Source organism: Amyelois transitella, chromosome 10, assembly GCF_032362555.1.
Source record: "Amyelois transitella isolate CPQ chromosome 10, ilAmyTran1.1, whole genome shotgun sequence".
NCBI classification, from domain to species: domain Eukaryota; kingdom Metazoa; phylum Arthropoda; class Insecta; order Lepidoptera; family Pyralidae; genus Amyelois; species Amyelois transitella.
The window spans coordinates 1894053-1907028 of NC_083513.1; the positions used below are offsets into that span (position 1 = coordinate 1894053).

The 12976-nt window shown below is 38.3% G+C and overlaps 1 protein-coding gene across 1 annotated transcript; it reads left to right on the forward strand.

Annotated features, from left to right (window-relative positions):
* Nucleotides 1-1191: 1191 nt before the first annotated feature.
* Nucleotides 1192-12696, forward strand: LOC106136759 (cytoplasmic polyadenylation element-binding protein 1). Its single transcript, XM_060946219.1, has 13 exons — nt 1192-1209; nt 1548-1667; nt 4677-4810; nt 5314-5389; nt 6116-6205; nt 6533-6608; nt 7678-7864; nt 8257-8416; nt 9030-9195; nt 9604-9731; nt 10400-10491; nt 10921-11075; nt 11593-12696. The coding sequence occupies exons 1-13, from the start codon at nt 1192-1194 to the stop codon at nt 11691-11693; spliced, it is 1503 nt and encodes a 500-aa protein (XP_060802202.1). The 3' UTR covers nt 11694-12696.
* Nucleotides 12697-12976: the final 280 nt, after the last annotated feature.

Consider the following 12976-nt stretch of genomic DNA (forward strand, 5'->3'; position numbering starts at 1 on the left):
AAGGTAAATAAGATTTTTTACTGTATAGCATACTAACAAAATTATTATAATTAAATTGTAACTAAGATGGCGTTGTATTAAACATTTTTTTTGCAATTTAATTAAGGCGTCGTAAGAGTCTGTCTCTACGTTACTTAAGTCACTATGTATTCTTTCGTGATGATTTATAAAGTATGCGTAAATATATTTTATTAAATAAAATGTTGATCATATATTATTTTTCATTTCTATACCCTTTATTTTATGAGTACAGTCACCTCCAGGTAAACATCTTTAAGCAATCAAAATAAAATACGGGTCAAGTTTCTCTACAGGCGACTGTACGTTTGTTTTGAGCCAGCAATGTAAATGTGGGCAGGGTTGAGATTAGGAAGAGATATGTTAAATACTATTCAATATAAGTTTTGTCGCTTACATCAAAATATATAAACTATATCCCGTATGTCAGTATGTTATTTTCTTGGAAAGGTTTGTCCAGTACGGTTGGGGTGAGATGTAATCTACAATCAAGAAACCACTAGACCGATTTTGAGGAGAAATTTGGCATAAAGTATGCTACATTCTCACAACAGTAACATGAGATACTTGAGATACTATTTACAAAAATCCTACAGGAGCTATGCCTTAGGCAAAAGTCTAAATATATAATTTCGGGTCAAAGCTATTCCCCTATTCTAAATATATGGTTAAAGTCATAAATTAAAGTATAAAAAATATTAATGAAAATCTCTTTAAAAAAACGTATAAAATTTAAAAGTATTCAAACGAAGCAACTTGTTCGATTTTCAAATTGACGCATGCGCCCTCTATTGACACGTGGTGTCTACAATTTACGCGGCAAAGTAATTTTACTTTTTCACTTTTCTCAGTTCATATTTACAAAAAATACCTTAAAATATTCTAAATTAAAATTTTGATAATTATTTTTGTTATTTTCTATAAAAAAATTGGAAAATCGAAATAAAAAATAACGATTCAATGAAACAAAAGTTGCTGTGGGCGTGGTTTGTAGTAGGAAGGGTGTGGGTAGTGGGGATAGCGGAGGGGTGGGTGGCTTCGTGCTTCGTGGCGCGCGGTACAGCCGGCAGTCGTCTGTGCGCCGCCGCCGCGCGAACATTCTAAGAGGAAACTCTGGTTGATCAGCCCCACAGGCTACGTATATCGAGCATCGGAAAACTTTCAGCGGCACTTATGCCGCTCTTGCATCAGGTGAGATTTTTAACATACCTATCTTCTCTTAAATTTTTGAAATGTGTAGTTTTTATTTCTTTCTAAGTGGGATAATTTTAAAATTTTCTGATGAATAAACTATTTTTGTAATGGTAATTTAGTTGAGTTAGAGCTCAATTTGCCTGATAGTAAGCAAGATGGGGGTTTCTCATAATGTCTATGGAACGTTGCTCAAATTCCTGATTCAACTCTGATCAGTTTCTCATCTCTACAGCTGTCCAGTCTCGTGATCTCTGCCCGAATATTTTCTACCCCCGTGTAGAATAAAATTTTTGTTTAAGCCTGTTTGAATATTTCTAAACGTCATTTTTTTCCAGGACAACAGCCGCAGAGGCGGTGGCTCCAACGAGAACCGCCGCTCGTTGGCAGACTTCCTCGGTTTCGACGCGCAGAGCATCGGCGAGCCCGCAGCTGCTCCTGCTAACCACCGTACTAATGTGAGTACATACCATAGTTTCTTAAAAAATATGCGTTAAAATGGCTACAGGTTTTAAAATTATTTTTTGACGGTAGATCAAAGTTCTGGATATTATTTAAAGAGTACCTAATCAAAAAAAATCTAATTGCAATCATTTAACTTTTCAGTATTTATATATTTTTTGACAGTAGATTCAAGTTATCCGTTAATAAGTATCATAATTATATTATTTCATAGTTTAGTCACGTTTTTATTTTATTTTTTAAATTTGAGGGTAGATCCTGTAACGGTTTTTCAAAAGTGAGGATACATTATGAAATTGCAACCATATTGCAATTGAGGGTAGTTTGATATAAAATAAATGCATTGCCTACTTTGAATACGGTACTTCTTGCCTACTCGTTCGTAATTTTCATTGTTTCATTGATGCGTATTTCTGGTATTTTCAGTGAATTTTATTCGGTTGTTTCTCTAGTCTTAATTTCCTGGAACCAGCTCTTGCTAGAGTTCAAATTTAAAAACTTAACTTCTATTGTGAAGTAAACTTGGATGTCTTTCACAAATATTTTTACCTTGCCTTTTAAATTTATATTATATTTCATATTTCATATTAATATTACCTGTAACATACACCATTTAGATCTATTCTTTTTATTAGCACATTTTCATGAAAGAGCCGCACGGTTGTCTTGTAAATCATTTCCCAAACCGGAACTTTCTCGTAAATTGTACTTATTCAAGCAGAAATTTAAATGAGCCGTGATTTTCTAGATTCTCCCAATAAATTTTCAAAAATATACCATTTCAAACTAAACAATTGATCCACTATCTTTGTGGCATTTCTCTATTCAAGTTTACGTTAAGGTTGATTTCTTAGTGTTCCTTATACATATTTCGAATTGATGCCATAAACTTAAACTTTCTTATTTATGTATACCCACCGATTATTTAATTTATGCGAACAAACCTATTGCAAATCCTTTTTTCCAAACACGCGCCACACCACGTTGGGCGCCAAATTAGTGACGCGCGACAAAAACCATTGAAATAAGTTTTTGTCCATCCATAATGCCACGACGACATCCGGGTGTCGTCACTAGCTCTCGCCGCCTGCCAACACAGAGCTATTAATGTGAGCCTGCTGCCAAATACTCTATGCATTTACTGCGTTTGCATTAGCCCTTCTGTTATAATCTATATGGAAATTGTTTGGCAACTCTCTTTTGAAAACTTTTATGGCTAAGATTTCGTTATTAAATGCATATTTTTTATTAAAAATATCCTTAACTTGTTCTTCTCTTTCTTTCTGAAGGATGCGTAGTTTTGTGTACGAACGGGCTTAAGGTAGGATGATTATGTTGATGCTTAGTGATTCAAGAGTGCAAGCCGATTCGCACATTACTGATCGGCACGGCCAGTACAGTTTCGTATACTTCAATGTCATTGAAAAATGATTTTGTACCAAGCTATTCGTACTCGTGACTGTGATGTCGGCGTGCAGTGACTCTATGTTCGGATAAGTTACTAATCGGCACGTGCCGGCACTGTTATGTGCGGATAGACCTTTAAGCATATTTTGAAAAAAAGAATAGTTCAGCAATATAAGTTTGTTACTTCTGACACATGTGCCAAAAGTTACCAAAATCTGCCAGTATTTGTTTTAAAGTATAAATTACAAAAAAATTAACAAAGATATTTATCTCTTAAGATTAATCTGCGTTAATATACTCTGTGAAAAGAACTGGTGCCAAGTTCTAGTATTCAATCTTAAGTACCAGAAAAGGCAGTTAAAGTGTCTAAATTAAAATACTTCAACCCTAGAGCACCCATTGTTAAGACAGCATTTGTACTTAATAATTTCGGACAAAACATACGAGCAATAAATTTGCTTGCATTACTTGCCAAGAGGCTCTAAAATCGCAAATCTGTACATCTGATGTGTATAAGGATTTGATGCAAAATGCCGTTACTTGCAGAAGTGCTTCTATGTGCAGATCTCAAGTATTGGTAATTTATATTACTTTAATACTAGACTCGTTTAAAAAATCTTACTTTAATATAGAAGTGGTTTGAAAGCTTATAAAATAGTCATTTATTTACAAGAGTTTAATTATATGTACATAAATGTATTACTTGAGCTAATTAAGCATAATTACCGCTATCGATACAATCCAAAACGTATCAATGATTAAATCAACGATACCTATAAAACCATTCAATGCAGCCTCCTTACTACCCTAACTTACAAAAAAAATATTTTCGAAGCGCCAACTCCGTACGGCCTTTAATTTTTGGTTGCAATCGCGCTTTTGGCAGCGGCGTTTGGCGGCCCGCGTATTGGCATGCTCTGGCAATTTAATATTATTTGTGTAGGCTGCCACCGGCGTAATCGGCGAGCCGCGACCCGGAACATGTCTTTGGGGCTGCTTTCATGCTATCTGAGCAAGCCCGACGTTGTGGTAGATAAGATGCGATCACCGGCTGTTAGTTTTTACGATTATATGTATCTCTTGAAACCGGATTTTTGTTTGATCTGAAATGGAGAACATTTGGATTGTATTGTTGTTTTGAAACATTGTTTTGGTAGATCCAACGTAGTGAGTGACCAAAACTAAATTATAGGCAAGATTGAGATAGAGGACACTATCCTTTATTCCTCCTGGCTTTAGTCCCGGTTGCATGCTCGGGGCTCGTCTCCAGAGGTGAAGATTCTCCTCTGGAGAGGAGATTCTAGATTGGATGAGTCGGGTTTTCAGCAACCATTTCAGGGGAACCTAACCTGTATTGGGTCGAACGTGCTTATATACACATCCCGGTATATAAAGACTAAATCAACTCTTGAAAAAGCCTCTAGATATGATGATGCCTTTGTAAAGTCTGTTATGGGTTTCTAAAGATAACATGTACTCTGCTGAAAATCTCTTCATTCTGCCAGCTTTGATCCAGGATCTATCTGTATTAGTTCCAGCTTAGCTTTTAAATTAGTTGCCTCTTCAAAAATAGTAGATATATGAAGAAGAATTTCCAGGACGTGGTATCTCTGGGCGGTGACGACTGGCGATGGGAGGAGCCCCGTAGCCCGGAAGTGGCGCACACGCCGCGCTCTCTGGTCCCGCCAAACTGCTTCCCGCCCAGGCATCCCAGGGCTTTCGCTAGCTTCAGGTAAGTTTGAATTGTAACTTTTGCCACTCAGAAATTGTGTTGAATGGTTTTTGATATCTGTCCTGTCTGCACAGATATCAAAAACCATTCTACACAATTTGATTTTTTAAGCAATACATTCATATAATCATATCTCTTGTGGGGTAGACAGAGCAAGTGTTTAAGACTGATAGGCCACGTTCAACTGTTTGGCTTAATGATAGAATTACACTTCAAAGATTAGAATAGAATAGATTTAATGTTATCCATCTCTTTTCTTTGATGTTGTAAAAGGCGGCTGGGACATTTATTTAATGCAACTTCCCATAGGAATAGGAAAGGCATAATATACCTACCACATATAGGTACTTGGATTTCCGCAGACATATTAATATAGGGAAAGCTTTTTCACGTGAGATTCTTCAAGGCTATGGATTGGCATCGTAAACGTGGCCTTGGTAGAAATAGAGGTGGGGCACTGTCTACCTCGTAAGGGATGAACACGTGATGTATTTTGTTTGCAGTGAGAGCGCCCGCCCCGGCGCCGGGTGGTCGGAGGACTCCGGAGGGCAGGGCATCACGGATCTCGTCGCCTCTTTAGTAAGCGCTACTTTTCTACATAACGTATCTATTTCTGAGCAGTTAAGCCGCTATTAGACCATTCTATATTAAGACTGTCTTTAGTTTTAAAACGAATAGTGAATAAGTTACTCGTCTGAATATAGAGTAGTGTAATGAGTTTCATTCATGTTTGTTTAGGATTGTGCATTAAAATGTGGGTTCAATTTCTATACAATTTTTTAAATAGTAGAAAGAAAAAAATAAGTTATGTTTTTTCACTATGAAAATCTTAGAGCAAAATTAGGATAACGGATAAAGGGTTCTGCACTAGTTAAAATGCTTCCACAGCTATAAATTTTCGGTTTCTTACATTAGTTTCATTGCTAACGGATGTTCTTTCGGTAAGCGGCAGTATTCATTATCCAATAGGTTAGATTTCTTTACCAACCTTGGTTACCCGAGCCTTAGTCATAGTTATTCCCCATGCTCCTCTCCAAAGGGGCGACGATTAATACCAGGATATAATACATACATACATACATAAAATCACGCCTTTTTCCCGGAGGGGTAGGCAGAGACTACCTTATTCCACTTGCCACGATCTCTGCATACTTCCTTCGCTTCATCCACATTCATAACTCTCTTCATGCAAGCTCGGTGGTTTTGGGTACTTTTGACCTGACCCTTTACCAGGACGTCCTTAATTTGATATAACAGACTATGAATAGTGTCTTGTCCCAGCATTTAGTAGCGGTCGTGTTTCAGAAGGCCCTGGCGATGCCGCCGGCTACGAATGCGCGTGCGCTGCAGACCTCCATACAGGTGCGGCTCAGCTACGAGGGTCTTGAGAAACTGGTATGTTAATTACTTTGTTTTGTTTCACAAGACTTTTGGAACTCGAGAACTGGTCTTCCAAATTTCAGCTTAACAAAAAGCTGTTTTGTATTTCTAAGTAACCTCTTTGCCAAACTGATTATTATAGCTTTTATTTGTTCAAATGTATTCGGTAAAATTTGCCACTAGTCCAAAAAAACTTTAGAACATTCGAATATTTTTTATCTCAAATTGGAATGGTTAAATGTTTCGGAAACGTAAACGTATTTTTTACTTGTTGATTACTGAATCATTAAGTGAAATAAGTTTTGAAATGTTTAGCTTTTATAAGATAAATTAAATTTGCAGGTGGAGCCGCCATGGCCGCCTGAACAGGCCAGCTCTACCAGAGAAGAGCGGGCGCTCACTCGCAGAGCCTCCTTTTGTAAGTACATCTGTTTCATTCTCTCCTCCCTGCACGTGTATTATCTATGGTAACTTAATCTATGGTTTTGAAAGCATGACTATACCTTCAAAATATTTGAACATACATACATATGGTCACGTCTAAGTCCCTTGCGGGGTAGACAGAGCCAACAAGTCTTGAAAGGACTGAATGGCCACGTTCAGCTATTTGGCTTAATGATAGAATTGAGATTCCAATAGTGACAGGTTGCTAGCCCTTCGCCTAAAAAAGAATCCAAAGTTTGTAAGCCTATCCCTTAGTCGCTTTTAACGACATCCATGGGAAAGAGATGGGAGTGGTCTTATTCTTTTTTTGTATTGGTGCCGGGAACCACACGACAAAATATTTGAAAAGGATTTCAAATGGCTGATAATTCTTTTATCTAAATTTAACAAGCTTTGATGCTGTCTCTGATACATTTTTCTCTGCCAGTAATCCCACGAATACCACATATTTTTTCTAGTAATGTGCTACAAATCTTGTTTTTCCGTTCCGAAAAAGCCGCGGCCGCTTCCAAATTTCGACATCTATTAAGTTTAAGGATTGAATGAGGCTCACCATGCCAATACGTGGATAATCCACGCTTTGTAAAAGCAACTTCATAGCACTAATTAGCAAGTACAGCTCTCATTAACATTAAATGTTTTTGGACCAGCCAGCACAGCTTTCATTGTTATACCCTTCCGGAAACACCATATTCTATAAATTCCGTATTTTTCGTAACAGTTAACTGAATAATTTTGACATTGTGTGCAGTATGGTTTCCAGCTAGAACCACTCCATATATTTCCCATGGAAGTTCGTTTTCCTCGTGTAGGAAATATGTAGAAAGGAGAAAAGAGTAGAAAATAATCAGTTTAAAATGTCTATATTATTCAACGCATAAATTAAAAACCTTTGACAATAATTATTTTTGACATCTCTCAATAAACATCATGGCAATCGTTGCTATGGTGTATACCAAGAAGGTTGCCTACAAGTCTTAAAGACTGTTGGCTCTGTCTACCACGCAATGGATATAGCCGTGACTGACATGTAAATATTGCAGGTGGTGCAACCCCTGTCTGCGTGGGCAGCGCAGTCGAGGGGTCTCCGGCGAGGTGGACGGGCGTACTACCCGCTCGTTGTACAGATCCTAGTGCTGGGTTCTCGGCGAAGGTGTTCCTCGGGGGGCTCCCGTGGGACATCACGGAGCAGGCGCTCATGCTGGCTCTTAAACAGTTCCAGCCAGTGCGGTCAGTTCTTGGAACATTTGGATTATTTAACTCGTGAATTAAGTTAAAATGAGTGCCTGTTTCTACCATCATGTTATGAAAGTCTAGTCTTGCAATATGAGTAATCTACACCACGTTCTTTAAGTAAAAGGAACTTTTTGAGAACACTATAGGCTATCGTCAGAGAATACATTTTTATTTGTTAAATACCTATTCGCTTCTAAATTGATAGTCTGATACTTATGACAATTGAGAGAACTTATGGAAATTTGTTTGACAAAATCGTCCAATGGTTTGTGATAACTTCGAAAATGTGGTACAGCGACAGTATTAATAATTCGTAGTCTGCCTTTATAAAAAAAATTCGATGGGGAAAGCTAATGTTTTGTCTGACTTTTTATATTTCCCCGCAGTGTGGAATGGCCCGGGCAAGCGGACGGCGCGGCGGCGCGCGGCTTCGCGTACGTGACGCTGGACAGCGAGCGCCGCGTGCGCGCGCTGCTGGCGGCCGCGCGCCGCGACGGACACAACTGGTACTACCGGGTCGTGTCGCGCAAGATGCGGGCCAAGGAGGTCGGCGTTCCATTTACGAATTTCATTTTTAATTATTTTTGTTAAAAGCCAGTCATTTTGGAATACATGTTTAAAAATGTATCAATTGTGGCCGGGAATTTAATTTAGGTACTTTGAATTTTGAATGCGGAGATTGGACATTCTGCAGTTTTTTTTTTATTTTTCACTAGCGACCCGCCCCGGCTTTGCACGGGTGCAAAATTATAAATGTTATTATACATAAAAACCTTCCTTTTGAATCACTCTACCTGTTACAAAAAACCGCATCAAAATCAGTTGCGTAAATCCGTTGCGTTATTTTAAAGATTTAAGCATACAGACAGACTAAAATAGCGACTTTGTTTTATACTATGTAGTGACAAGGTTGTGATTAAACTTGTGACTTGACCAGTTCGCAATAGCAACCAATCTATTGAATTTAGAACTATTCTCATACATCTACAAATACTTCTACAGCTATTACAAACCGTATTTTCACGTACAAACCAATCGAATGTTATGACGAAAATAAATACTTGTTGTGAACTTGTTAACTTATCCTGGGCCCCAAAGCAAAACATTGAAATATAACAGATCACGCAAGGTCATTCTAAAACCCTTTATACAATTGCAGGCAGAAGTGATCCCCTGGGCGGTGTCGGACTCCAACTGGGTGAGCGGGGGCTCGGCCCGCCTGGAGCCGCGCCGCACGGTGTTCGTGGGAGCCCTGCACGGCATGCTGAGCGCGTCGGCGCTTGCGCACATCATGAATGAACTGTTCGGAGGCGTTGTTTATGCTGGTAAGGGATTTAGTAATTTTTATTATGAACATCGGCAGATACTTGGTGACTGAGAAATTTATAGTTCATTTCATTAAGAGTTTCTCACGGTTTCTCGTCTATGTATCCTACAGCAATTAAATTCAAATAGTGCTACTGCAAGTACTAATTTATAATTTTTGTAGATTTGTTATCTGAAAAGTGAAACTTTCATTTTACTCCACTTATTGCGAAATAAAAATATTTTTTGTTAATACAAGTTTCGTCGAATTGTTTATAGAACTCCTCTGTTATACATACATACAAAAAGTCCCGCCCTTTTCCCTGAGAGGTAGGCAGAGACTACATCTTTCCACTTACCACGATCTCTGCATACTCTTGTTTTCTTTGTTTTAAATATTTTCTTTAATGCCCATAAACTTGTCACAGGTATCGACACAGACAAGAATAAGTACCCGATAGGCTCCGGCCGCGTCACGTTCAACAACGTGCGCTCGTACGTGCGCGCTATTTCCGCGGGATACGTGGAAATTGTTACCGACAAGTTCTCTAAAAAGGTATGTTTATCCTGTATTTTTAGCTCCCCATTTCTTTTAATTTTCCCCAACCTATCGCTGTTTCGCTTTTTATTATGATTTAAAACGGGACAGCGATAGTTTGTCGCACGACAAAAACTGCGTCGCGCGTATCGTGCTACTGGGACGTGAGCATATTTGAACTAGAAAAATTTTTTGAACAGTTTTATCAGTAGCTACAATCTGATAATTAAGTACCCAATAGAAAGATCCAAAACCGCAAAGGTTGCATGAAGAGAGTTATGAATGTGGATGAAGCGAAAGGAGTATGCAGAGATCGTGGCAAGTGGAAAGATGTAGACTCTGATGTATATGTTCAAAGAAGTTATACAAACTCCTTAGTTATGTTCTTGTTTATCTGTGGTGCAGCGTCCCATGCGCGCGCATCAAAAAAATACATGGCATTCGTGTCCACGCTTTCCTTTGGTAATTGCATGAATATTTATAAATATCACTCTGCCTACCCCTCCGGGGAAAAGGCGTGGTTTTATGTATGTATGTAGAAAGAAAAGGGTAAATCAATACTAGATTGGGTCTATAGGAATGATTCGATGAAGAGGAATGTTTCCATCACATTCTACAGTTACTCGGTAATCTGCTGGCGTTTCGGCGTTGAAATTTATATAAAATTTTTGTTTTGTATTCTTCAGATACAAGTAGACCCATATTTGGAGGACTCGATGTGTTCGGAATGCAACCTGCAGCAGGGTCCATACTTCTGCCGTGAACCAATGTGCTTCAGGTAATTCATTTACTCTCTAAAACCTAGCAATATACAAAGATATTTTAGCGTTTAACCTGTTTGCCGTTTTTGAAACTTTGACTGGAAGTCTTTTTATAATAGAATTGTAGCTTTAAGGCAAGACAGTACAGCTTCACCTACAGATAAGTGAAAAATTTTACATGACAATAAACACTAGAAGCAGCATTTTGTAAGTCTATCCTTTGGTCGCCTTTTACATCCATGGGAAAGAGAGTGGTCCTATTCTTATATTGGTGCCGGGAACCACACGGCATTGCTAAATTAATGTGGAATTTATACATTAACGCACTTTCCTGTTTAAACCTGGTTGACTATATTTAAAGTCAATTTTACTACCCATTTGCAAAAACTTCTTTCATTCCTACAACCAATTTGCAAATTGTGCAATAAACATATCTCCAAAATCAGATACTTCTGCCGCTCGTGTTGGATGTGGCAACACTCTGTGGAGCCCCACAAGCCCCTGATGCGGAATTCGAAGGGCCCTCCAGTGTTCCCCGCCGCCAACCACCAGGCCAGGCCCGACCAGAACTTGTTCAACGGCGGATTTGGTACAAGCGAGGGTGAGTCATTTCAACATTTTTATCAATATACTTAAATTTTTCAGAGGTAGTTTAGTAAAGGTTTGTTTTCAAAGGTTTGTTGGAATTTAAGACTCCTCAGAATCTGAAAAGACTGGACTGTTTTAATCTTTAGCTCTAACCAAACGGAACCATCAAGTTTAGTCTTAAATTGTATACCATTTGTATGATTTATTTAAAAACAAAGTTAAGTGTAATTTCGAAGAGTATATGAAAAAAATCCTTTTTCTAATTTGATTTTCAGACTCCGTACCTCCGGCAAATATTAATTACTGTAAAGTGACTTAAAATTTGCAAATGTTCTACATATAATTACGTCTTTGTCCCTTGCTGGGAAGACAGAGGCAACAGTCTTGAAAAGACTGATGGCTCTCGTTCAGCAGTTCAGATTTAAATAGTGACAGGTTGCTAGCCCATCTCCTAAAAGAATCCCAAGTTTATACGCCTATCCCTTAAGCAAGTGTTGTTACCAACATAAATGACATTCCCCTGTTCCCAGGTACCCCCTCGCCCGCCACGAGCGGAACCAGCGGGACCTCGGAGTTCGACGCCGGCGCCGCCTGCGAGGAGCCCGCCGAGGCCGGGTGGCCGCTTAACTAAAGTCTGCCCGTCAGCCCCCTTACTCACCTACATCGAAACTCATTCTTTCTCTAAATTGGAAATAAAAATAGATCGGATAACGAAGGGTATATTAATAGGTCTCATCATTTTAAATCTTGGGATAAGAAACGGAAGGGAAGTGTTTCGAGGTTCGCGAGTGAGTCCCCAGACCGACCGCCGGACGGCACCGGGCGAGCCACGCACGTGGCGTGTTGTCGAGCTGCTATTAAGTTGGGCGCTCCGCCAGCATTTGCTTTTTTTTAGATTAAGATTGATTTGTAGGCTGGTTTTTATAACTTACTGAGCTGTTAAATTTGATCTGTAATCCCAGAGACAAAGTGCGGGGCATATTCTAGAAATCGTTAGGTTAAAATTTGATGCCCTGATCACAACTTTTGAAATTTTTATTTCTATCACATAATTCAAAGTTAATACCGAAATTTCACTAAAGATATATGTAACGTTATAAACACCAGTCATGACCCACTACTTTGCCATACTAAATGTAAAAGTTAGCAGGTTCAGAGCGAGTGGACGAAATAATGTTGATTTTAATCATTTTTTTAATTGTTATAGCTTTCCAAGGCAGATTAATTATAAGACTGAGTATCGACAAACTTGACGCTTTTTGTCTCATCTATTAACAAGTGATAGGATGCGTCAAGAATATTTTAATAGTTTATTCTTTATACTTGTAACGACAATTTTCTGAAATACTTCTGCATTGGAAAGCCTACTTTAGTAGCTTTTATTTTTGTATACAATAAAGTATATTTTGTTTTGTATACGCCTTCAGCGTAGAATGTTCCTTAGATCAATTTTACACGTGCCTAAATAGATATAGGCGATTTTAACGCGGTTTTAAGGTGCCTCATGTATTTTAGCCCTGTAGCACAAATCATTTTAAAATTTTAAATGGGCGTTTAAATGGTGTAATCAAGAATTTTATAGATTTTAGGCAATACCAACTAAAATATTGTTGATTTTACAAGTGCTTGTTTGATTAAAGAACTGTTCGAAATGTTATTCAAATGTAATAAAATGTATAAACGAAATGCATCGTTTTATTTACATCTACTGTAATTGAAAGTCTATTTTCTAGGGTGATTCATGTTTCAAGTCACTTTCGTGTACAAACTACGTTGGAAATATAATATACTGGAAGAACCATCATGTATTGTCTTAGAGCCGCCCAGTCTTAAAAAACTGAAAGGCCACGTTCAGCTGTTAACATATATAATTAAAATAATATAGTTTAGGCACCAGTTTTAGCGTTTCCGCGG

Excerpts from the sequence above, each read along its gene's own strand:
- LOC106136759 (XM_060946219.1), top strand. Across the intron at positions 9,196-9,603 it reads CGGAGGCGTTGTTTATGCTG|GTATCGACACAGACAAGAAT; the intron begins GTAAGGGATTTA and ends AACTTGTCACAG. Across the intron at positions 11,076-11,592 it reads CGGATTTGGTACAAGCGAGG|GTACCCCCTCGCCCGCCACG; the intron begins GTGAGTCATTTC and ends CCCTGTTCCCAG.